Source organism: Lepidochelys olivacea, assembly GCF_965140295.1.
Source record: "Lepidochelys olivacea isolate rLepOli2 genome assembly, chromosome: 7".
NCBI lineage: Eukaryota > Metazoa > Chordata > Testudines > Cheloniidae > Lepidochelys > Lepidochelys olivacea.
The window spans coordinates 37765470-37793168 of record NC_140417.1 but is presented as its reverse complement, the minus strand read 5'-3'; the positions used below and the strand labels follow the sequence as shown (position 1 = coordinate 37793168).

Below are 27699 nucleotides of genomic sequence, written 5' to 3'. Positions count from 1 at the left end.
AGCAGCGCAGGGACACACACACTCCGACAGTGGAACACCCATAGGAACACTACTCGAAGAAGGGAAAATTACTCAGGGACACCAAAACAAAGTAAACAACTGGCAATTACTTATATGACCCTCACATAAAAAAAGCGCCAGAAATTTAACACCTTTCTCTCCTTCCCATTTACTAGAATGTCATCCTAGCCTTCATCCACTTTGGTTTAATCGTCACAGTTTTAAGTTATATGCTTTTATAAGATCCTCCCTGCTTGTCAGTATTAGATAAAAGGGACCTATCAGAAAACCTTTATGAAGGTTTACCTTACAGGTGGGGTTTTTTAGGATATACTTTAAACATTACAGATGAAACTTATTCTGATATGTGGCATATGAACTGAATAAATGATGGGTACCAACTGTTTCATCTATAGCAAATTACGTCAAAAAGCATGAGGCATATACAAACGGGTAATTCAAAGACCCATGGTATTAACCCCATAATTTAATAAAAACAGTTACTCATCTTCTCATAACCGTTGTTCTTCAAGATGTGTTGTTCATGTTGATTCCAATCAGGTGTGCTCACGCACCGCAGGCACAGTTGTTGGAAAGTTTTCCCTTAGCAGTTCCTGTTGGATCGGCTATGGAGCCCCCTGGAGTGGTGCTTCCATGGCGCTCAATATATGACCCTGCCAATTCAACTCCCCTTCAGTTCCTTCTTGCTGGCTACTCCAACAGAGGGAAACGAGGGTGCGTATTGGAATGGATGTGAACACACCTTGAAGAACAGTTACAAAGTGAGTAACTGTTTTTCTTCGAGTGCTTGCTCACATCAATTCCAATCAAGTGACTCCCAAGCTGTACCCCAGAGGTGGGGTCAGAGTTCAGGAACCATTGATTGGAGCACCGCCCTGTTGAATGCTGCATCATCTCTGGCATGTTGGGTGATAGCATAGTGAGAAGTAAACGTATGCACCTGCCCTGCAGATCTCTTGTATCAGGACCTGGCCCAGGAACGCAGCTGACTAGGCTTGTGCCCTTGTGGAATGTGGCATAAGAGTTGGGACTGGGACCTTGGCTAACTCGTAACATGTGCAGATGCAGGAGGTGATCCAGGAACATATTCTTTGAGATGAGACCGGGAGTCCTTTCACCTGGTCTGCTACCACCACAAACAGTTGGTTCGACTTCCTAAACGGTTTCATGATCTTGATGTACAATGCTAGAGCTCTCCGAACATCCAGTAAGTGCAGCCTCTGCTCTTGGGTACTGATGTGCAGCTGAGGATAGAAGATAGGTAGAAAAATGTCTTGAACAGTGCGGAATTGTGACACTACTTTGGGAAGGAAGGCTGGGTGAGGCCTGAGCTGCACCTTGTCCTTGTGAAAGACCATGTAGGGTGGGCCGGATGTCAGAACCTTTAATTCGGACGCCCTCCTGGCTGATGTGATGGCTACCACGAAGGACACCTTCCATGACAAACAGAGCAGGGAGCAAGTCACCAGTGGTTCAAAAGGGGTCCCCATGAGCCTGGAGAGGACCAGGTTAAGGTCCCATGTGAGAAGCGGTTACCTAATTTGTGGATATAGGCATTCCAAGCCCTTAAGAAAAATGTCTTACCATGGGGTTAGTGAACACAGAGCCTCCAGCCACTCCTTGGTGGAAGGCTGAGATAGCAGCAAGGTACACCTTGACGGATGACGCTGCTAGGCCCTGCTGTTTGAGATGCAGAAGGTACTCCAGGATGAGTGGTATAGACGCCTGGAGTGGAGGTGTGTGTTGCTGGGCACACCAGCAAGTGAATCTCTTCCACTTGGCTTGATAAGTAGCCCCAACAGATGGTTTCCTGCTGCCGAGTAGAACCTCCCTTACCAGCTCCGAGCATAGGAGCTCCATGGGGTTTAACCATGAAACTTCCAGGCCGTGAAGTGGAGGGACTGGAGGTCTGGGTGGTGGAGGCGACCGTGATCCTGAGTGATCAGATCGGTAGCATGATTGGGGTGTCCATTGACAGCTCCAGAAGCGTGGTATTCCAGTGTTGATGGGGCCACACTGGGGCCAGTAGAATCACCTCCACTTTGTCCCTGAGGATCTTGAGTAGCACCTTGTGTTCGAGTGGGACCGATGGGAAGGCATACATGAGGCAGTCTCCCCAGGGTAGCAGAAACACGTCCCTGATTGAACCTGGGCTGTGTTTCTGGAAGGAGCAGAACATTGGGCACTTCCTGTTGCTCCGGGTGGAGAACTGGTTGACCTGGGGAAATCCCCACCTTTGGAAGATGGGATGGATAACATCTGGATGGATGAAGCATTTGTGGTTATAGAATCATCTGCTGAGGTGATCCACTAGCTCATTCTGCACTCCTGGGAGACAGGACACCTCCAGGTGAATGGAGTGGGCTATGCAGAACTCCCACAGTTGGAAGGCTTCTTGACATACCGGGCTCCTCCCTGTTTGTTGATGTAAAATACAGCCATGGTGTTGTCCATCATCACTGCCATGCTCTGGCCTTGCAGCTGGAACTGGAAAGTTTGGCATGCCAGTCGCACTGCTCTGAGCTCCCTAATACTCATATGAAGGGAGAGCTCATCCTGAGACCACAGGCCTTGTGTTCGGAGATCTCCCAGATGCGCCCCCCAACCCAGATCTGAGGCGTCTGTTACTAGGGACAAGGAGGGCGGTGGACTGTTGAAGGGGACACATTCGCATAACATCTGGGGGTTGAGCCACCAATGTAGGGACTCAAGTATGTGTTGTGGCACCATCACTACTGAGCCCAGCCTGTCGCGTCCCAGGCGGTATATCTGGGCGAGCCAAGCCTGGAGGGGTCTGAGCCTCATTCTGGCATGCCTGACTACATACCTGCAGGCCACCATGTGTCCAAGGAGACTCAGGCATTCCTTTGCAGTAGTGGTTGGGTAGCACCTGAGGCTTTGAACATGTGTCATCGCCTGGAAACGGGTCTCTGGCAGGAACGCCCTTGCCTGTACAGAGTCCAACACCGCTCTGATGAATTCTGTTCTTTGGGTTGGAGATACAGTTGACTTCTTCATGTTGAGGAGTCCCCGCAATCTCTCGAAAGTGAACCTGACCAATCATACAAGAAACTCTACCTGCTCCCTGGTACAGCCCCTGAGCAGCCAGTCGTCTAGGTATGGGCATACCTGCACTTGCCTCCTCTGGAGGAAGGTGCTACAACCGACATTCACTTGATGAATACTCAGGGGGCTGTCAACAAACTGAATGGGAGGACCGTGAGCTGATAGTGTTTATGGTTGAGCAGAAACCGGAGAAAACATCTGTGCACAGGTCGAATGGCTATGTCAAAGTATGCGTCTTTCATGTCAAGGGCCGCGTACCAGTCTCCACGATCCAGGGAAGGGATAATAGTGCTTAGGGAGACCATGCAGAACTTCAACTTCACCATGAACTGGTTGAGTCCTCGCAGGTCTAAAATGGGTCCAAGGCACCCCCTGCCCCTTTGCCTTGGGGATTAGAAAACAACAGGAGTAGAAACTCTTGCCCCACAGCTCCTGAGGAAACTCCTCCACTGCCCCTTTGGTAAGGAGCAATTGCACCTCCTGGATAAGGAGTTGCTCGTGAGAAGGGTCCCTGAAGAGGGACAGGGAAGGGGGGTGGGAGGGAGGGGAGGAGCAGAATGAGAGAGAATATCCCACTTTTACCATGCGAAGAACCCAGCGATCCGATGTTATTTGGAACCAAGCATGGTAGAAGTGGGATAGATGATTCATAAAACATGGGTAAGGATCTGGTGGTGTGATGGGTGCACCATCCGTGGGTGCATCTTCAAAAGGCCTGTTTAGAGCCTGATGAAGGTTTGGACTGGCCATGACCTTGCCCCGAAGGGGGACTGGAAGGTTTTCACCTGCCGTTCCTGCCTTGGCCAAGAGGGATATGAGCGTTATTGTTGTGGCTGGGGCTTAAATTCTTGCTTGGAGTTGCTGGTATATGCATTCCCAACAACTTCATGGTTGCCCTAGAATTTTTCAAGCTGTGCAGCTTGGAGTCAGTCTGCTCCTAGAAGAGCCCCGCGCCCTCAAAGGGAAAGTCCTGCAGGGTCTGCTGCACTTCCAGGGGTAGCCCAGATGCTTGAAGCCATGATGTTCTCCTCATGGCTATGCTTGAGGAGAGGGTACAGGTGGCCGAATCCACCAAGTCTAGGGACATCTGTAGAGAGGTCCGTGCTACTGTCTTCCCTTCCTCTACAATGGCAGAGAATTCAGCCTCAGAGTCTGCAGGGATCAGCTCTTTGAACTTCAACATGGAAGTCCGTGAATTGAAGTTATACCTACTTAGGATAGCTTGCTGTTTAGCTATCCTCAGCTGGAGGGCCCCCCGTGGCATAGACCTTTCTACCGAATAGGGCAATCCTTTTTGCCTCTTTAGGCTTGGGGGGTGGTCCTTGCTGTTCCTGACGCTCTCTCTCGTTAACCGCCGACACCACCAGAGACCATGGCTGCGGGTGTGAGAATAAGTATTCACAGTCCTTGGATGGGACAAGGTATTTGCGCTCCACTCCCCTGGCGATCAGAGGAATTCAGGCCGGGGTCTGCCACAGCGTCTTTATGTTGTTTTGATCAAAGGAAGAGCTACCTGTGATGGACCTTCGGAAGTGAGAATATCCTCATGGGGTCCTTGGCCTCGACCACCTCCTCTCCGCTTGTAACCTCAAGTAACGGGCAATCGGCGTAAGGAGGTCCTGATGTGTCCTGTGGTCAACGGGAGGGCGGCCCAAAGCGGACGCCCCTACCACAGCTTCATCAGTGGAAGAGGACAAGGTGGCCTCCTGCCCCTCTGGCTCCCTGACCTCCTCTTGGTTAGTGCACACCCCTGTGGTGGTTACAGCCTGCAGGTCTGTAGCCTGACCCTGCAGCTGGTCCTGTGCTGGAGTGGCCTCTGCCTCGACCGGAGCCTGAAGGGGCAGTTGGGACACAGTGGCCTTGGAGCCGCGAGGTGTAGGACTGTCAAGTTGTACGGGGCTGCTATCCCTGGCTGCGATGCCGGAAAGCGCCGGTGTCAAGGGTCTCTTGTGCTAGAGTCCTTCCTCGGCACTGTGTCAGACATGGATGCCGGAGCACTCTGTACAGACGTGTCGGGTGCCGGTGCCCGGAGGTCCGCAGCCAGTTGTGGGCATAGAGCAGATTCCATTAACAGTTGCTTTAGGCAGAAATCATGCTCCTTTTTGGTTCTTGGCCAAAAAGCCCTGCAGATTTTGCACCTGTCCGTTTGGTGCGCTTCCCCCAGACACTTTAAACAAGAGTCATGGGGGTCAATGATGGGCATAGGCTTACTGCAAGCACTGCATGGCTTAAAGCCGTAGACTTGCGGCATGCCCCGGAGCCCAAGGGGGATTAGGGATTGGGGAGAGACCCCGCTCCCAACCTACTATCTAAACCAGGGGTGGGCAAACTTTTTGGACCAAGGGCCACATTGGGGTTGAGAAATTGTATGGAGAGCCGGGAAAGAAAAGCTATGCCTCCCCATACAGCCTGGCCCCCGCCCCCTGACTGCCCCCCTCAGAATGCACAACCCATCCAACCCCCCCTGCTCCTTGTTCCCTGACCGCCCCCCTCCCGGGACCCCCCGCCCCTAATCACCCCCTCCGGGACCCCACCCTCTATCCAATCCCTCCCCAACTCCCTGTCTGCCCTGACCCCTATCCAACCCCCCCCCACCACCTAATAAGCCCCCCGGACTCCCACACCTATCAACCACCCCCCCAAAAAACCTCCGCCCCATCCAACCACCTCCTGCTCCCCGGGACCCCCTGCCCCTTATCCAACCCCCCCGCTTCCCACCCCCTTACCATGCCGCTCAGAGTGCCAGGACTAGCAGCCACAATGCCATGACGCCCAGAGCGCTGGCGACAGAGAGAGCTGAGGCTGTGTGGGAGGGGGACAGCAGGGAAGGGGCCGGGGTCAAGCCTCCCTGGCCAGGAGCTCAAAGGCCAGGCAGAACAGTCCCGCAGGCCTTAGTTTGTCCACCTCTGATCTAAACTAACTACAACACTAACTAGAAACTCTAATGACTAACGGAAGAACATTAAGGGAGCACTTGCTGAGCCAGTGAGCACTGTTCCAATGACCGTCACAGATGGTAAGAAGGAACTGAAGGGGAGTCGGGTTGGCAGGATCATATATCGAATGCCATGAGGGTGCCACTCCAGGGGCTCCACAGCCGACCCAACAGGAGCTGCTAAAGGAAAACTTTCCGACGACCATGAATGTGATGCGTGCACACCTGATTGGAACTGACGTGAACAAGCACTTGAACTAAAACATCCTAATTTTTTCCCCATCATTAACTATAACGAGCTTAAAAATACTAGTGGACTCACTGAGACTAGACTGCAGTTATCTTCCAATGTACTCATTTTAATCACTGCAGACATCCCTTTAATTTCTGTTTGCCATTCATTTGGAATCTGATTCAGAAAACACTCTGATGGTAAGAAAAGGAGTACTTGTGGCACCTTAGAGACTATAAAATTTAGTTATTACCCTCTGATCCCACTGAGGGTTACCAAAAGAAACTACACCATCTGCTCAAGAAACTCCCTGAAAAAGCACAAGAACAAATCCGCACAGACACACCCCTGGAACCCCGACCTGCGGTATTCTATCTGCTTCCCAAGATCCATAAACCTGGAAATCCTGGATGCCCCATCATCTCAGGCATTGGCACCCTGACAGCAGGATTGTCTGGCTGTGTAGACTCCCTCCTCAGGCCCTACGCTACCAGCACTCCCAGCTACCTTCGAGACACCACTGACTTCCTGAGGAAACTACAATCCATCGGTGATCTTCCTGATAACACCATCCTGGCCACTATGGATGTAGAAGCCCTCTACACCAACATTCCACACAAAGACGGACTACAAGCCGTCAGGAACAGCATCCCTGACAATGTCACGGCAAAGCTGGTGGCTGAACTTTGTCCTCACCCATAACTATTTCACATTTGGGAACAAGGTATATCTTCAAATCAGCAGCACTGCTATGGGTACCTGCTATGGGTACCTGCATGGCCCCACAATATGCCAACACTTATGGCTGACTTAGAACAATGCTTTCTCAGCTCTCATCCCCTAATATCCCTACTCTACTTGCGCTACATTGATGACATCATCATCATCTGGACCCATGGAAAAGAAGCCCTTGAGGAATTCCACCATGATTTCAACAATTTCCATCCCACCATCAACCTCAGCCTGGACCAGTCCACACAAGAGATCCATTTCCTGGACACTACGGTGCTAATAAGCGATGGTCACATAACCACCACCCTATACCAGAAACCTACTGACCGCTATACTTACCTACATGCCTCCAGCTTTCATCCAGACCACACCACACGATCCATTGTCTACAGCCAAGCTCTACAATACAACCACATTTGCTCCAACCCCTCAGACAGAGACAAACACCTACAAGATCTCTATCAAGCATTCTTACAACTACAGTACTCACCTGCTGAAGTAAACAAACAGACTGACGGAGCCAGAAGAGTACCCAGAAGTCGTCTACTACAGGACAGACCTAATAAAGAAAATAACAGAACACCACTAGCCATCACCTTCAGCCCCCAACTAAAACCTCTCCAACGCATCATCAAGGATCTACAACCTATCCTGAAGGACGACCCATTACTCTCATAGATCTTGGGAGACATGGTGCTTACAGTCCTTGCTTACAGTCCAGTCCTTGCTTACAGACAGCCCCCCAACCTGAAGCAAATACTCACCAGCAACCACACAATAGAACCACTAACCCAGGAACCTATCCTTGCAACAAAGCCCGTTGCCAACTGTGTCCACATATCTATTCGGGGGACACCATCATAGGGCCTAATCATATCAGCCACACTATCAGAGGCTCGTTCACCTGCACATCTACCAATGTGATATATGCCATCATGTGCCAGCAATGCCCCTCTGCCATGTACATTGGTCAGTCTCTACGTAAAAGAATAAATGGACACAAATCAGACGTCAAGAATTCTAACATTCAAAAACCAGTTGGAGGACACTTCAATCTCTGTGGTCACTTGATTACAGACCTAAAAGTGGCAATTCTTCAACAAAAAAACTTCAAAAACAGACTCCAAAGAGAGACTGCTGAATTGGAATTAATTTGCAAACTGGATACAATTAACTCAGGCTTGAATGAAGACTGGGAGTGGATGGGTCATTACACAAAGTAAAACTATTTCCCCATGTTTATTCCCCCCTCTGCTCCCCCCCCCGTTCCTCAGACGTTCTTGTCAACTGCTGGAAATGGCCCACCTTGATTATCACTACAAAAGTTTCCTTTCCCCTCCCCACCACCGCTGGTAATAGTTCACCTTAAGTGATCACTCTCCTTACAGTGTGTATGGTAACACCCATTGTTTCATGTTCTCTATGTATATAAATCTCCCCACTGTATTTTTCACTGAATGCATCCGATGAAGTGAGCTGTAGCTCACAAAAGCTTATGCTCAAATAAATTTGTTAGTTTCTAAGGTGCCATAATTACTCCTTTTCTTTTTGTGAATACAGACTAACACGGCCGCTACTCTGAACACTGATGGTAGAATGTGTTATCCTATTTTCTTTGTCAGATTCATTGTAACTTCAGTAAGTGCCGTATACCTTTCCCATTACACTCCCTAGAAACATTCAGCTGAGAGCCATTTTCATATTTTTAGTTTGCAGTTTGTTCTGTAACTTACAGATGTATATTTTTCTCCGAAACACCAAAATTCTACACAGTACACAACAGGCTATTAACTGACCGGATCCTGCTGTAACTGCCGTTGATGTATGTTATGAGGCCAGCAGTTAACAATACTGAACTGAAATTATTTTATTTAAAAAGGATTTATGGTGGGCTGTTACCAGATATAACACAACCAGGCAAAGATGCAGTAACCACTGATTATATAAAGCCAAACAAATTAAAATTATTCTCAATATGACTTTTTAGAATATGGAATTGTTCCATCAATTAATAGACATTTCCCACTTGTATTTTATAAAAAGACACAAAAAAGTTAAAGCAACAGGCACCCTGTCTTTTTAAGTCTAATAGCACTAGTAGCTGATGTGGCATCCACCAGTGAAGGCAAACATTGACCCTAAGGCAGGTTTCTCCACAGAAAAATACATAAGAGTGCTTGCTCCTGCTAAGTAACATACTCTAGATAGTCCTCTTCTCACCTCCCACCAACCTCACAGAGACACCTAAGTCTAGAACTGACCATTTTTTGTCAAAATGCCATCATCAGGGCCAAGGAGGAAATGTGATAGGCAGTTTTCCAACTCACTTTAAGCAACCTTTGCTCTCTTTCTTCCTTTTAAAGCTAGAGGCATGTTAGCAGGACACGACAGGATCCAAATGGACTCTGACAGTCTGTAACAGAAGTGGTGCTAATATCAAAACTAATACTTAAACCTTTCATCACAACATTCTGGAAAAACACAGGATATCCATCCAGTTAAGCATGCATTCCTCTCTGTAAGATTACCTTAAGAGAACTATAATAAAACACTGCAAGTGATCGTATATACTTGAAAATATCTACTGATTTCACCTTTTTCCTTGAAGGCAAAGCAAGAAGAGTTAAATAAGCCTCTGACATTTTTTTCAGAGAATCTCTCAACATAGCCCTCACACTTGTGCTCTTCAATGGTCCATTGATCAGCAAGCCTCTTACTACAGATCTAGTCAATTGACCCCAGTTGGACACTCGGCAGATTGTTGGGCCCTTGGTGCTTTAAGCCTCCAGAATCTGAACACAGTCCAGGCACCATCCTGGCTTGGAGTCTCTATAAACACTCTCAAGATGCAGATCCTCTGTTATAGCACCATCTTCCAAGAGTCAAAATACCCATCGTCCAATTGCCTTGCTCATAGGACCAGTGCTAACCACTCAGAATGCACTGTAGCTTAAACACACGCTCTGTCAGAACTTGAGCTGTGTGGACACTTTTGATTTACAGTTTACCTCTTTAGGGCCCATGCAAAGTTAAAGCCAGAATCTCGTTCCAGGCCTATCTAACACACCATCATTCTTTGCTTAACAGCATAAGGTAACACAAAACTAGATGAAACACACACTTCTCCCGCCTCTGTTTCCTCACCACTCTGGAGAGTTCTTTAGGCTTGGGCAGTCCTTTGGGGTGCCAAGGATACTTCCCCAGCAGCTCACAATTTTTATTCTGAACCCATGGAGTCTTTCGGCTCAGCTAGTTTTCTCTGAGCTTGTCTGCTCCATAGCTAAACAGGGAAACCCTGCTATGAAAGTATGCCTCTCTTTTCCCCTCACCTGTCCAAAGCTTCCAGTTCCAGTCTCAGTGAGTCTCTCAAATGTAGATGTCCTCCTACCCTTCCCCAACCAGTTTCTTTGTTCTGTTGCTAATTTTTCTTCCTCACTCTTCACTTCACCAGATGCCTAAACACAAGTTGGAGTATCTTCTCCCAGCTCCAGCTAATCTCCATAGTATGCCAACTGTTCGATCAGAGTAAAGATATTTAAGTTTATTGACTCTCCATAGTCCTTTGTCTGGTAAGTGCATGCTTCAGCCCATGTCAGCAAGTGGTGGATTCCACAGCCACATAGAGGCACTCCCTGATGCAGCAATTTTATAAACAACTTCATAAACCAGAATTCATAAATTATACAGATTCCTCAAATCGTCACACCCCTATTCTTGAACAAATCAGCAATGCTTACGGTGCCTCTAGCTTGGTCTGGAAACACTATTTAGGTTACAGCAATCTGCCCATTTTGTCTCCTTTTATTTAGCTCCTGCTTGGAAGCTTTTAGTGCAATGATTATACTATCAAAACAGTTTGACACAGAGAGGCCCGTGACTTCATTAACTGAAGCATGAGCTTGCTGTTTCCTCAAACCTACACAGAAAAAGATTCAAAGGAAAATAACCCATCTAAATGATTTAAGACCACAGTATTTAACTGCATTAAAAAGCATGTGTGCCAAAACATGCTCTCCCAGAAAGCTGCTGTTTAACAAAGTCAGTGACACACCCTAAATCAGACCTAAGTAAAGTAAACAAGGCTGATTTTGACTTCACAGAAAAACATTGTAAGTTAGAACCAAACTGGATCCTACGTTGTGACTTCTGTTGTATCTCACTAGATTTAACTTTTATTTATATATAACTGAAGAGAAAAAAGTCATTTTGTTACTATTCAGTATGGTTGAAGAGATCTATTAAAAATGGGGCAAATTTCCTCATGCAGCTAGCACAAATGTGAGACCCTATTAGTTGACAAGCATACAAATAACCATTTATTGTTATATAATTGACTGCATGTACAACTTTACCCATACTGTGCACACACAACATATATATTTAAGGTGTGCAATCACAAAACCAAACTTCCTGAAAATCTGGTCCAAAAAGTAACTCAGTAAAGGGCATATGTCAGGTAAAAAACAAAAAAGATTCTTAATAAAATTTTACATTGAAGGATATTTTAAAAATTGACTTTCTCCAGTTATAATGGTTTGTTTCTATATTTCACTTGACTTGGACAACGAAAATCAGTTTAATTATTTATAACCAATTCCTATTCAGTTTAACTGTCCAATCCTCATTGACGATGATACAACATTTGAGCTGTAAATATACAGGGAATATTTTTCCTTTAAAAATATTTTGAATCTAATTTTGTTTTTTTAACTATGGAAAAATTGTTATTGATCTTAGGCTTTTTAAAAAAAACAAAAACCCACAAGCCCTACATTTGAGGCCTAAATTGACTTGGCAATTACAAGTACTGTAACAATTTTTATGCACCTTATAGTAAAACTCATGTAAACAGATATTTTCCCATCCATATCCAAATTCCATTGCAGATGTCATACATGCTTGTTTCCTTTCTCTGAGATCACCAAGATGACTAAACTAATTAAAATTCAGTAGGTCAAAATTCATTTATGTTAGTATCTTTAGCGTCAGGATATGGAATTTCTTTATACAAACTCCATTGCTAGCAACTAAATATCCTTTTCAGGAATAAAGCTATTGTAGAGCATATTAGATTGAAGAAAATAAGGCAAGTCTGTTTTAGCATATTAAACATACGATGGAGTTGAGAGATTTGGATTCTATTCCCAGTTCTGCCATGGACTTGCTACATTACCATGGAAAAGTCATGACTTTACTGTGCCTCAGTTTCACCAGTTACTAAACAAGAAAATTAATATTTTGTGCACATCTACAGACCAAAAGTACTAAAAGTGCAGAGTATTATTACAGAGTTTATCTTTTTCTGGATAGCTGCCATTTCATAGTATCAACATTTTAAAAAAATACAAAACTAAGTGTTTAGTACTTACCATGCCATTTGCCTTTGTAAACAGTCCCAAAAGACCCTGACCCTATTCTGGTTGAGAGCATAACTTCACTTGCTTCTATTTCCCAATAATAACTTGAATCTCTCTGTCCACGAGGCCTCTGGAACACAAATACATATTTAAGGTACAAGCATGTCAACCATTGGGATAGCTCTCAAGTATTAACATGGCTAGCTGCCTGGACAATATGTTTCAAGGACTGTACCTAAAAATACACTCAACTTGACTCATAAAGTCTTAAAAAGATGAACTGCAGAACTGCAACACTCTGGGTGATCTTTGCTAAATGCAAAGACAATTGCTAATATGTTATCTTGTATTCTAACACATACCAGTTTGTTCCTCCATTTTCTTTCCAGGACCCATTTCAGGATTCAATGTTCCTCTTACAACAGTTGATAACCTCAAAACCAAAAACAGGTAGACAACATTTACCTGGATGATTTTGGCTCCTTACGTTATCAACTGTTGCAAGGGAAAAGCAGAACTGTGATATTAGATCTTCAAAGACAATTGAGTAAAGAAATTTTTTTTAAATTAATGTAATGTTTACAGACCCTATCAACTTCTTAAAAATTATAAGAGCAGCTACTGGTAAAAAATGCTCCTGAATAAAATGTAAATGTTTATTAAATGCATTTCAAAAGGCACCCATTGCTAGGGCCCTATCAAAATCATGGTTCATTTTGGTCAATTTTAATTATTTGCTTTTAAAATCATAACTTTCATGATTTCAGATATTTAAATCTGAAATTTCAGTGTGGTAACTGATGGACTCCTGACCCAACTCTGAAGGCAGCAGCGCAGCAGAAAGGGTGGCATGGTATGATATTGCCACCCTTACTTCTGTGCTGCTGCTCATGGGGCGCTGCCTTCAGAGCTGGGCACCTGGCCAGCTGCTGCCGTTCTCTGGCTGCCCAGCTCTGAAGGCAGTGCAGAAGTAAGGGTGGCAATACCACAACCCCACTACAATAACCTTGCAACCCCACCCCCAACCCTCTTTTGGCTAGGAAGCCCCATTTTGAGAAACACTGGTCTCCCCATGAAATTTATATAGCATAGAGTAAAAGTACACAAAAAAAAGGACTAGATTTCATGGTCCGTGAAGCATTTTTCATGGTCACAGCCGTGAATTTGGCAGGCCCCTACCCATTGCCCATGGTAACTGACAAGATACTAGTCTGGCATTTTTAGAAGCCCCTAAGTGACTTAGGAGCACAAGTTCCATTTCAATGGGACTTATTTTCCAAAGCATCTAAGTAATTTAGGTGCATACCATCCACTGGTCAATATTTTGCTGACGTTACTGACAAAAATACATATTTAGTTATCTGCTTTACCGCAATCTGTTCCTGTTCACATGAAATATGTAATTGGACAATCTGAAATTATACCACATGATTTTTTTATTTTTAAAAGATATTTAAGGTATTGACAGTGTCTCCAGCAACTGTTAAGGAAAAGTGGCCTACTACCCAAAGACCACAAACAGCACAAGTAGAAAAGCATTGATTAGGAAGTTTGGGGAAGTGTACAAAATACATACATCTAGACAAGACCTTCACGGCAGTATTTGAGTACCTCACAAGCATTAATTAATCCTCAGCAACACTGAGGTACGAAAGAGGAAGACAAAGGGACTTGTCCACGGTTACAAAGGAAATCTGTGGCAGAGCCAGGAACTGAACCCACATCTCCCAAGTCCCAGACCAGGACCAACAACTACAAAATCACTCTACCTCTTAATTTAAAATAATTCAAATTGCCCTTTCATGTCAAAAATATCGGCTCTATGGTGAATCACCTTTCACACCAGACTGACATCCCTTACATTTAAAAGGATGCTACAAAGTGACTTAATCCTATTTCATGCATCTGAAAGCATGTAACAGAATGAAAAATGCATTCCTGATTCCAAATCTTTTTTTCCTTAAAAATGAACACAGCAGCTCTGACTTGTTAACAACACGTGAGCACTACACTTGGTGAATAATTTAAAGTAATATATTTGCACCATGACCATCATGTAAGCGCATAGCTTAGTTTATGAGCAAGACTTACATTAAAGCAGGATACATATATTACTAGGAAATACTCTCTTACAGAGCCTAATGAAGAAAGAGCAGTGCATGAGAACATCATCATTCTTGACACCCAACTGACGTAAGTTTCACCAACAAAAGCACCAGTGTGGACAGCACTAGGTCAGCAGGAGATGCACTCCTGCCAACACAGTTAATGTTGCTCATTGAGAATGGCTTAATTATGCTGGCAGGAAAGCTCTCTCCCATTGGCATAGAGCGACTATAAAGGAGACCTCATAGCAGCGCAGTTGCAGTGGTACAGCTGTGCCGCTCTAAGGACTGTAGTGTAGACATAGCCTTAGACTTACAGGCCTAAACTACTAGACCAAGATGTTAAAAGAACACTTGCATTTTGTTAAATTCAATTTTCATAACAAATTTCATTTAACTACTTACCACTAAATTGAACAGACACTGTCAACATCATTTTTCAATGAAAGCCAAAGGAAGTTTCAAATGAAGACAAACAATTTTAAAAATCTAGTATCTTTCAAAAAATATATCGACCTTTAAAAAAAACTCAGATGATAATGCTTGAATCAGTACTACAAACATTTTACATGGGACATGAACTTGAAGTTACACACAGTGATTTGTTATAGGAATTTAAAGTACAAGGTCATCTCATTTCAACACAAACTAAACAGAACATTCCCAATAGTTTCATCACCAGTTATGGCCTTCAAAAACTGGAATTTTGTCACAAAGTCCCTCTTTTTCTCCTTCAGGATTAGTCTGAAAACAAATACTACAGTACTTACAATTTTGTTTTTTTCTTGTGTGTTGGATCCAGGAGCTCTCTCTCTTTGGGCTGGCACTGGGGTTTTCGGTTGAGACCAGCCAGTTGGGCTTATATTGTTGGGACTTCCAGACAAAGCTGATGGTGAAGCTTAATACACAAAAACAAAGCAGGAAATATGAACAAGAGAAAATAAATGTTGAGTAAAAGAAAGAATTATAATTATTTTATGTATAGAAATCTTACCTGACTCACTGTGACTTCGAATTGCATCCTAAAACGGGAGAGAAAATAAAATTAAAACAAAAAAAACCCCAACATTTCAGTAAGATGTCAAACACAGAGTGTGGAGGGAGGAAAGGGGTCTGGAAATCAGATATCAGAAAACATAGATCACCCATGAAATGGTGCTAAAGAGCTTTGATTCAGGGCACCAGATTACTGACCAGTATCTTCCAAAACAGAATGTTTTGGATATTTTAGAAATCATTTAAGAATCCAACTGTTACTTGCTGAAAACATCTAGTTTGCCCCCTTTTCAACCTGGCTCTAATCATGAGCTTGCACAATTAATTTACATAATTTTCATGGGGAAGTTAAACTATATTGCTATACAATGGCTCCTGCTGAATAAGAACCTTTGTGTCAAAGAAAATACTAAACATGTTTTTGATATTCCCAGCCCTTGTACTGTCTTGTGAAACTGTTATGCACCCCTGAATTTCAGATAGGTACATAATTCATAACGTGGCCTACTACCTACAGTGAGTGCATTTAGAAAATTATTATTATTTTGGCACTGCATTGAGAGAGATTCCTTACACATATAATGGGGAATATTGTTAGAATGTGAACAAACTTTAAAACCAGTAGACACTTTGGAAGTACATACACCCACTGTACCATGTGAGACTGCAAAAGATTGAGATTTGTACTCTAATACCAAAGTAAATAAGTTCTCACAAGATTTACATCGCTGACCGAAACACAACTCTACAAATAAGCTAAAAATAGGTTGTTACACTGCACCAGAGTTGGCCTTTCTCCTCCCCTCACCTCATGCCACACAAACTTTAAAGCACTTAATTCTGTAATCATGCACAGGGTCAGTTCTGGCAGAAGCAGCTTTTCCAACTTGTTCCTTCTACTAAATCATATCCCATACAAAAGTAAGTACAGGAAAGGCAAAATGGCTAAGTACTACACAAAGCAGGAACATGCACTACAAAAATGTCAAATATTAAAAAAGATTAATAGAAGTCAATTCAAATCTTCCAACCAACTATCCACAGATGACATTTAGATTTCATGGCAGTGCAGAACAACCTACAAGTATCCTACACGAAGGCTTATGAATGATCCATACTAACTCTATTAAGGTAAGCAACGTATTTTTAAAGAGTTGTCTTAATTATAATTCCTAAAGATTCAGTTAGAAAGGTATGCGGTCATGGCTAGTAACAAACTTTGACCTATGACCTGTGTTTTGAATCAAAATATTCACACATTTCTGCTGTACTTCTCTGCTCTAACCTTCAGCAGATTACAATGTGCAGAAATCTAACTCTTTGAAGCACTCTTGAATTACACTACCCGTTCAAGAACGGAGACAACCAGGCACAAAGCAGAAAACTTTATAAGAATCTGCAATCAGTACCAGTGATGGATTTTGTACAGCTGCCCAGGAGTGTAATTTCAGTCAAATGAGTTGAAAAACTCACCTACTTTAAAGAAAACCATTTTAAAAAGTTACATTTTTAGATTTACATACACATACACCTGATTTCTAAGGAAAAAAGCACTTCTACTGTACTTCAATAATTTTATTTTATCTCAGTTTGGGCTAAAGGGAAAATATTAACCTCTGCTGAATCCTTTTAGTCAAGGAAATAATATAGGCGCTCTTTTGAGTAATCCCATACATATAATTATACACCAGTACTATAATTTGTCATTTACACCTAATCTTTATGTGAAGTACAAGTAGTGCAAAGTGGCTCACTTGCCAGGATTATCTGGGTACACCTGACAATCGTTTCTCTGCCACAGCAGGGGCTTTGGGTAGTGGTGCACCTGAGTCCCTCCTATTCTCTGGCTGTGGCACATAATAGTCTAGTCTCCTGTGGGCTGCAATACTTTGATCTAATTATGGTTGTTGGACTTTGTGCGTGGGTGCTGGGTGGTGTTGGTGGCCTGTGATCTACAGGAAGTCAGACTAGATGATCTAGTGGTACCTTCTGGCCTCAAGCTATGTGACTCCATGAGCACACTATTTATTTAATCTTGGTTTCTACTTGGCTATATCATCTTGGTGTGGCCATGCTATAATTCACCAAAACAATTCCCAGAGAGAAGGCCAGACAGTACGTTAAAGGACGTGTTTGAGACAAGATATTATTTTAAACATTGTGGGGCCAATGCATCTTTAGTGTAAACCCTACTAAAGTGAATGGGTTTACACAAAGGATGAATTTCACTTTCTGTAGAATTATCAACTTAACCCATGACTGAAACTACTCTGCCCAGGTATCCCCTCCAATTACAGTACTCACATATTAGAACTGAACTAAACCAAACATGCCATACCAACATCTTTATTAAACCAATTTTAGATTAATAATTTCACTTAGCCATTACTATGGTTTACAGTCTTACAAATGCTGTTAAATTGCAAGAAAGCAAAGGCACGAAGAAAAATACCTACTCTTCCCCTCAAACAAAATCGTCTGCACCAGGAACTGGGAGAAGCATTCAAGCTGTTGTTCTAATACAAAGCAATGAGAAATAAAAAAAAAGAACAGAGGAAGTAGTAAAAAATAATAGTTTTCAGTTGCTAAGATGAATAAAAGAACAGAAACAATCAGGAACTTGAGGAAAGAAAAAGCAGCTTTATTCATTAGCTCTGTGCAGGTCATATTTTTCTCTCTATTAAGTATAGTTTTAAACTACTGAGAGAATATTAATGCCCACATTTTTGAAAACTACTTTATTAAAAACCAATCTTTTCCATTCAATTACTGTGTGAAACACCTTCCAGAGATTATGTAAAAAGCTATTTGTTTCTGGAAGACTGCACATTTACATTACTTCATTCACAACCCTTTAAGATATTAAAAAGGTGAGAAGGGAGAAAGACTGGCATCTCATTATCACAGTATATGAAACACAAACATGACAATGTATCCGTCAAAGCCCTGTGTACTACACAATTATTACGGAAGCCCCATAAAGCCCAGCTTGAACATAGCCTCTGCTCCAAAAAGAGCTCAGAAGCTCTGCCATACAGGCATCTTTCCCCAGCTGTAGAGTCCAAAGGTGCTCAGAAGATACGCTCCCTCATGAGCCCTTTTGGAGGCATGCCAGAGAGGAACCAAAGGCAACAAGCCTTTCTGTGCATCTTACAATCTCTGCAGCTAGGGATGTGTCCTGAGAAGTTCCAAAATCTGTTAGAATAAAGGCTCTGGTTGGTAGGAACTGTGCAGGTCATGCTCCTCTTCCTGCAAGCCCCCCCGACCCCCAGTGAGTTTTAACATTAATAGTACCTAATAGCAACTAGAGCACCTGTTTCAGGCTTGACTGCACTGCCAATCTACAAAAAGAATAGAAGTCTGAAAGCAAGTTGCAGGAGGATGAATCTCAGCTGTGCTGAAACTTACCACCTAATTCTAGGGTGCTTAATACTAAGTATAGGTCTAATGGGCTGCATAGCACAAGAGGCATTGCCTTTAATATTCATTCTTTGCAAATGACATGCAGATATGCACCACCATCTGATTGATTTATCAATTTGCTTGTGAGTTTATGTTTTTTAAATGGCAAAGAACACATTCCAAAGGACCGAACAGTAAGCATCTGTGTAGCAAATCTGGTCTTGCTCTTGCGCAGTAAGAGTGATCTGTTGAACTTCTGAACATTAGGCTCCAACAATTTTCTGTAAAGCAGCACAAAACCTGTTAAAAGTTTTTGCAAAGGTGAGAGGCTGCAAGCATGAAAGATAAGATACTTAAATCTCTAGGCAGATGTTGCTCACCCTGGGCTTTCACCACTTACCAAACTAAGGGAAGATGTTAAGAAGAAAATAGCAACAACATGATTAAAACACTGGTTAAATAACCAGTAGTAGTTTTAGATGAGCTCTACAGAGTTTCTTATTCAGCATATTACCTCAATTATCCTGTTGTCTACAGGCATGGTAGTGCTGACCATATGGACATTCGGGGTGGATGTAGATCTCTGTCTTTGGGACAGGGAGCCCTCAGAGGAAGGATTTGATGTGTTGAATGTGAAGGCATGAGGCGTAGAGTATCTGTGCTGGGAACTGACATGAGGAGACGGGAAAAATAAGTCACAGTTCATTTTTCTTTCTATACTAGCTGTAAATTACTGTATAGCATCTTGCCTAAAAACAAAGACACACAGAATCCAGGAAGTTTAGTCAGCAAATAGAACTAATCCTATTTAGCCAGTTGGATCTTGCCCAGTTTAATTTAGGAACAAAATCAAAGGGTTTTAAAGCAAGATCTTAACAGTTGGCAATACATGCCTGGCACGTTCAGCAGCAGTCTGTGGTATTTTTGCCATTATTTAATTTGTTACTCCTCATTTCAACTCCTGCCGACTCATATTTAACCAATTGTTAAAATACTAGCTCAGTTAGAATTAATTCCGATCTGAGAAATTTAAGCAAGAACCTTCTTTCAAGCCTCGTCAATTTTTAGGAGTTTAAAAAATAGTTTTTATTTGCTATGAAAATTATAGTTTGGGAAGGGGGAGTAGATTGCTGGGACTGTTCAACTGATCACGCAGAACAGCTTACGAGGAAGTCATGAAACCTAATACCAGCTAAAAGGAGCTCTATACAGTTCTATGGAAATCAAACAACAGTGGTTAAATAAAGAATGTAATTTGTCTAACATATGGCCAAGTACTGGATTACAGCTGAAGCAAAGAATTACCAATCAGGATTAAAGGCCAACCAAATCCTGTTTACCTTAAATCACATAAATAGCCAGATTGAAGTAACTAACTATTTACAAAAGATGACAAGGATGCATCCCTAATCCATTTGCTATTACCCGGGTTGCAAGTGGGATAGGAGGTCAAGAAGGAATGAGTTACTACTGCAGATCCCCCAAAAGACAATGTTTCAAGTTAACATGCTGGGATCACAGAAATGGGCTTGCACCACTCCTGAAAAGACAGTCTTGTCAGGAGGAAGCTGAGGGGCATACACTTCTGGCCTGGCCTAACCTCATCAGCCTCCAATACTGCAGGGAAAGGGACCCAAGCCTGAAGTAAGGGTCAGAGGACATGCTGCATGGAAGGAGAACAATATGCATTTAGCATCTAAATCCACACAAATTTTCTTTAATTTTCAGAATTTCAAGAGTAGTATGTTTTCTTTAACCTATTATACACTTTGTTTCCTTTTTAAACCCCTCTACTTAGGTTAAACCAGGGGTTCTCAAACAGGGGGTCAGGACCCCTCAGGGGGTCATGAGGTTATTACATGGGGGGTCATAAGCTGTCAGCCCCCACCCCAGACCCCGCTTTGCATCCAACATTTATAATGGTGTTAAATATATTTAAAAGTGTGTTTAATTTATAAGGGGGGGTCACACTCAGAGGCTTGCTATGTGAAAGGGGTCACCAGTACAAAAGTTTGAGAATCACTGGGTTAAACTAAGAATATGCAGTAGTATCAAAACTGATGGTGTTTTAAAAATTTCTATATATGACTCATGCAAAACAAATGAATCATCCATTTTCACATATGTACTACATGACTAGTTGTGCTCTAATGGGGCTATTGGCACAGGACTGTCTGAAGGAACTTATATTCTACAGCATATTACTTTTTGATACTGATATTGTTAAAAGACAATAGTCTCAAATATTTAAAAAAAAATCCCCACACCTTTAATGATCTGATTTAAAACCTCAAGACTAAAAATTCAAAGCCAGCAATCTCAAGTGCAAGTGTTTCTTAATCCTAGGAACTGTAGAAAAGGGGGATATTACACACCTTATTTACAATCTCTATATGTAAAGAGATATTAGCATTTCAGCCTTAAAACTGAAGTGATATTGTTTTAGTGCATTCTGTCCATCACCAGTATTACATGATCATTCCATTTTATTAAAACTATACTTCCCAAAACAAAAAGTAATGGAAATAGTTTACCTAACAGGCATCCGGGAGACAGACTCACGCATCCGTCGCATTGTCAAGGGAGGTAGTGCAGGGACACCACTGTCACTGATATTTGAATTAGGGAACAATCTGAAATATCAACAAAAAGAATTAAGTAAGTACTACAATACATCCTGATCAATGCTACAAAAAAGGGTATGATTATAGGTTCCTATTTTTGTGTTATGATTGATTTCTATCATGCAAGATATTAGATTTATCCATATTTATATGCAGTTTGTTTTCCTGCTCTGTCTTTAAGCTTATGGTGTGCTCTATGACAAATAAACCCTTACAGACCTAATGATTTTTTTCAAGTGTTACTTCTAAATTCAACTTTGGGTATTAGCCTTTCCTGGCATGACATTCAACACCAAACTGCTAGTGCAAAGGAAGGTTTAGAAGTTAGCTCTGAATCCTACAATTTATCCTACACTATTTGGGCTGGTCTACATTAGAAAGTGCATACCTACGCAACTAAATTTAGTTAAAATAATATAAACTACTAATGTAGATGTACTTGAACCATTTTATTCATTTAAATAGGTTTAATTGCATCTGCATTAGGATTCTGCAGCAGTATAATTAAATTTATTTTATTTATAATTAAATTTGACTTAGTTACACTTAGTTACGCAGCTTCCTAATATGAAACAAGGATAACATTTTCAAAAACCCCTTAGTGACTTAGGCCATATCTACACTTAAAAGTTTACAGCAGCACAGCTGTACCAAATACAGCTGTGCCGCTCTAAGAGTGCTTGTGTAACTGCGTTATGCTAGTGGGATAAAGCTCTCCCGTCGACATAATAAAACCAGCTCAATGAAACCACGCCCCCGAGCGACAAAAGTTTTGCTGACATAAGGACTACAGTAGACATGGCCTTAGAAACCTAAATTTCATTGAGTTTCAAAAGGACTATGGGATCTGGGGTAAAATTTTCAAAAGCCCCATAATACCAATAGTACTCTATGTCAAAAGGGTTAATTTTTCCCTGAGGCCAAGTCTACACTACCCGCCGGATCAGCAGGTAGTAATCAATCTATCGGGGATTGATTTATCGTGAACAGTGTAGACGCGATAAATCGATCCCCCATTACTCTGCTGTCGACTCCGGAACTCCACCAGGGTGAGAGGAGGAAGCAGAGTCGATGGGGGAGCAGCAGCCGTCGATCCCATGCCGCAAGGAAGCGAAGTAAGTGATTCTAAGTCGATCTAAGATACGTTGACTTCAGCTACGCCATTCTCGTAGCTGAAGTTGCTTATTTTAGATCAATCCCCCACCCCCAGTGTAAACCAGGCCTGAGACAAAAATGAGTTGTACAAGGAACTCTTGCATACGTCCATGTTGAATGAACTTTGAGGTGACATTACAGAAATTAGCTGGACATTTGCCATGTCTGGGTCTGCTTGTCCCAGAATATTTTACAAAAAGAGCCTAATATATTTCATGGCAATAGTCCTATTGCATAAACTGGCTGGGAGCAGATACTGATGGTTATTTCATCACGTCAATACACAAATCTTTTTACATATTACACTGCTCAACAATTCATAACTCTCACTGATATTAAGACTGAGTCTGAGATTCTTCAGTCACAGAGACTGTTAGTATTAGTAATTAAAAGCTCTTACAAGAGTTGCCTGATATTGCTCCAGTCCACACACATGGTTGGGACTTTAGTGCTGCAGTGTTCATGGAATTTGTAGCCACACGTCTGACACCGGAACCCATTTAGCAGGAACTTCTGGCATATGTCACAGAAGGCAAGCTTTAGAAATGTCTTCCGAGCCTAGAACACAAGTTAAATGATTAAAATGTGTGTACACACACTCTCACACCCCCTTGTGGTACCAGCTCTGTCAAGTGGCTTGGATGAATACCTAAGGATCTGGCAAAAATTAACTGTAAAATCATGAATGAAAACTTTTTATAAAACTGCTCCACACCAAATATTGAACTTAACACTATACTTCAGAAAGTCTGTGGATTTGTGCTGTTACAATTATGGATATTTTGTAGACATTTAGTGAGCTCTTTACCTAGCTATTTAATTCTCAAATTTAAGTGTATCCTTGCAAGATTCAGAGCACCATCTTGTTTCCAATAAGGTGCTTGGGAGTTTTGACATTGACTTCCTTCATTGACGTTTTAGACTCCTAATGTAAAGCACCAATCACTTCACCTTGGACTTTTCTTTTCTCTTTTTTAAAGAGTTATAGAATTGCGTGTATAAAAGTAATCAATATGTTATGCACAAAAGAATGCTATTTAGTAGTTATATTCCTTATGGCAAATTTCCTTTTAGGTGAACTTCCGTGTTTTTAAACATCTTGACATCTCTTTACCAAGACTTTTGGGAAGCAAGGCATATAACAGTCCTTTCCCCCACAATGTACAATTAAGGCAGGATCCAAATCTAAGAGATTTTACACTTTCTGTTCTGCCTGGTCACAAACAAGTTCGCTTGCGGTCTACCCCAGACAGAACAATGGATCAAATAAATGGGGCATCGTTATGTCAATCATAACCTTTCCAACTGACAATCTGCTAAAAAAAATTGTTAGCCCTGCCTGATGTATCAGAAGGGTTTCAGTCTTTATCCAATATCCCTATAGAAAAATCAAATCTTGTCAGAGAAGACTGGAATGAAGTTGCCCATCAGTTTAGATAATGCATGGTCATATTGTGAAAAAATTTGGCCTTATTCCATCTTGATAGAAGGAAGAAAGGCCTTGAGAGCCAACCTTATTGTTCTCCCCTCCCACACAATTAAATGTAGCCTGGCTTTCTTTTGCTTCTAAGTACCATAGACTTAGAGTTGACATAGATCAGAACTCCAACCCTGCTTGGATATATCTGTTGCCTTATCTCTGTTGAGTACAGTATTGACTGGATCCCAAGCAAAGGAATCCCATAGCATGCTGTTGGGAAGAAACTATAATCAAAACGAGTCACCTCCTGACAGAACAAAATTCTGTCAAATTGTGAACATAGCCTCATACACAGCCTGGCAAAGAGATGTTATGAATTTGCAGGACATCAACATGCTTAACATCCTGAAAAAAACAACCAGCCTCTATAACAGATTCTATAAGTGGGCTTCATCATTGATTTTTTTGACCGAAGCATCCAGACTCCAAATGCAAGTCATTTTCAGATCCTGAACCACCTTCCAAGAAGGCCATATCCTTGGAAGCACATGCACATATACACAGTTAAACCCAGGTGACGAAGACCATCAGTCACCAGAGACAGGCATTTCATGACTATGCTTAGGACTACTGCTAGCCCAAAAAGCAACACCTTATTCTAGCAACAATCATTGTCCAGCTGATACCTTCAAAAAAAGCAAACATGCGTGCCAAAGAAACCATGAATACTTTCTCTTTGCATAAGTGATGCGAACTTTACTGAATATGTAAGAGAAATTATTCAATTTTCTGAAATAAAAGACTAAGGTGAAGACATCCATTCAGTTTTGGGATTAGAAAATACTGTCAACTGGAGTGTAAAAAAAACTCTGCTTCTGATCCTCTGTCAGGTTGTTATTTCATTACTACTATTGTAAATAAAAGAGGGCATTGACACATGTTCTAGGCCAGGTCTGAAAAAAATTACTGAGATTAGGGGACTAATACCCGTAAATAATCTGGGGTTGTTGTCATTCTGGTTTTATTGATTAATAAATTAATAGTAATTTATTGGGAGAGAATACTGTAGCATCAAGATTTAAAGTTGCTTCCCGTGTTTAAGAAGTCAACTGAACCTGCATTCAAAAAACAGAAGAAAACTAAACTTACAAAGTTGTGTGTTGTAAGTGGAACATGATCAAGGAAATCTACTTGCAGTTCCTCTCCAATCAAGGAGGCAGCATCTGTATTCCAATCTAAGCGTGCTTTTTTGCTAAAAAGGAAAAAAAACTGAGAAGTGAGAATAATTAGGTCTATTCAATAATGTAAATTGTAATACATGCTCCTATAACATAGATTCATAGATATTTAGGTCAGAAGGGACCATTATGATCATGTAGTCTGACCTCCTGCACAACGCAGTCCACAGAATTTCACCCACTACTCCTGCAAAAAACCTCACACCTATATCTGTGCTACTGAAGTCCTCAAATCGTAGTTTAAAGACTTCAAGGAGCAGAGAATCCTCCAGCAAGTGACCCGTGCCCCATGCTACAGAGGAAGGCAAAAAACCTCCAGGGCCTCTTCCAATCTGCCCTGGGGGAAAATTCCTTCCGGAACCGAAATATGGCGATCAGCTAAACCCTGAGCATATGGGCAAGATTCATCAGCCAGATGAAAACAAATACAAGCAATCTCTTAGAATTAATGGTATTTCAGTGTTTTGTTTTTAAAAAACAACACAGAATTGTACGTGATTTCCAATTTTTCAGCAATAGCAGTTTAAATACCTTACATGGGTTGTCATATATTTTGATGATTGTTTTTATAAGATAAAAGGCATCCAGGTGTTATGGTGATGGGCACAGTAGAAATCTCTTTATGAACAAATGTACCAAATTATGAATGGCAAGTTTAGTGATATAGAAACCATATTATGTGCTTGAGCGCCAAAGTTACTTGAGATCTCAATACAGACTCAGTTACACAGAGATTAATACCCACAAATGACTGTCTCATAATTGTGGCTTCAAAAAGCATTGAGCCCAAGTCTTCTGATGTGTGAAGTTAATACATTAACTCAACGAGATACCTTCACACTCTCTGCTTGTAAAATAATCATTTGGCATTTAATAGCAGCACCCCCCAGCCCTACAGAACGCAAAGGAATACCTACCTGAGATGAGACTCAAATCCATAACATTTTAAAATTTCCACAGGAATTTATAACATTAAAATTGAATACAAGGATCCTTATTTGAGAGAATCAAGCATGTATAATGCTGAAGTATGTATCTTCAAATGCAGGAAGAAAATATTGTGTGTTCAAATTTGAACACACAATCTAGCTAGATTAGAATGATATAAAGAAGTCTGTAAAAAGCAGCTAACTCAGATTTTTCCTTCTTCAGTTTTGAAATAGAAGTGCAGACATATTTCATGGTGTATATAAAATCCTTACTATTATTCCTGAGGGAATTCTGCACCGAAAAATTAAAAATTCTTTGCCAAAAAATAAAAATTCTGCACACATTTTAAAATTCTGCAAATTTTATTTGACAATAAATAAATGTAGAGGCTCCAGCATGGCAGTGGGGAGCACTGGCCACATGGAGGTGGGAGATCACCCTGCAAAACCCCTTGCCCTCCTGGGACACAGATTTGGTGGTGAGACTGCACCCAACCCTGACACAGCACAAAGGCTGGCCCTGCCCCAGAAACACCCCAGGACCCTGTCCCTCTGTGCCAGGCACACCAGATGTGGGTAGACAGGCTTAGTCCGGCAAGATCCAAATGTGGAGGGGCTTGGGGGGAGAATCCAGGTGTGGGGTGAGAGGGTTCTGTGTGGGGCAATCTGGGTGCGGGTGGATCACTGGGGGGTTCGGGTGGGGGGGATCTGAATGCACAGGAGCTCGTTGGGGGTTCCTACAGCAAGGGGAGGTTTCTGGGGGTGGGTCTGACCCAGCCCTGGCTGCTCCTTGCAGGGAAAAGAAAATCCTTTCCTCCCCTGCCCCCAGACAATCTGGGACTAGCAGCTGAGCCTGGCGCAGGGTAGGAGTCAGTCATCGGTCGGGGTCTCGCCAGGGCCCCCCCACCCACTGTGGTGATTTACCTCTCCACCAGCTGCTCCAGGCACCCAAAATGATGTGCCCACACTCCTGGGGAGGGACACATAACAGCTCTTGAGGCTTCTCTTTGTTTCCCCATCAGAAAGTAATTTTTCTGCAGGGAAGCAAAAAAATCTGCGCATATACAGTGGTGTAGAAATCCCCCAGGAGTATGAGCATTTAAATAAAACTAATATTTAATTTCTTCATCATTTCAGCATGCTTAAGGCATGGCTTGTTGAATAAGAAATCTGAGAAGAGCAAAGAAAGCATGAAGAGAGTCTTCACAACCAAGTTAGACTTCTAAAAATGGGGGAAGAAACCACAGTTTCTGCTAGTTTAAAACCAGGATTTGAAAAATCCAACAGAATGTTAAAACTGTTTCTCTGATTTAGTACACAGCTTCTTACCCTTTTTGTTCATTAAAAAGTCGAAAAACTGCACAGCATTCTGGCTGCAGACCTCTGACTTTGAGCGCCTTCATAAGACAATCATGTAGGGTCATCCCATTCCGCACATTTACCTGTGAACAAGAGCCAATTCAAAACTCTAATGAGGACATAAAAGG

At 42.2% G+C, this 27699-nt stretch overlaps 1 protein-coding gene across 12 annotated transcripts in view; it reads right to left on the bottom strand.

The window, feature by feature from the left end:
• Window positions 1–27699, bottom strand: part of RAF1 (Raf-1 proto-oncogene, serine/threonine kinase) — a 100043-nt gene that overhangs the window by 34628 nt on the left and 37716 nt on the right. For all 12 annotated transcript variants that reach the window (XM_084634760.1, XM_084634762.1, XM_084634765.1 and 9 more), the window contains 8 exons: window positions 27542–27654; window positions 25195–25297; window positions 23026–23183; window positions 21381–21479; window positions 19361–19514; window positions 15443–15470; window positions 15219–15346; window positions 12356–12473 (listed from right to left, as the gene is read on the bottom strand). In XM_084634760.1, coding sequence (XP_084490886.1) covers window positions 12356–12473; window positions 15219–15346; window positions 15443–15470; window positions 19361–19514; window positions 21381–21479; window positions 23026–23183; window positions 25195–25297; window positions 27542–27654 — 901 coding nt within the window. The remainder of the gene's footprint in view (window positions 1–12355; window positions 12474–15218; window positions 15347–15442; window positions 15471–19360; window positions 19515–21380; window positions 21480–23025; window positions 23184–25194; window positions 25298–27541; window positions 27655–27699) is intronic.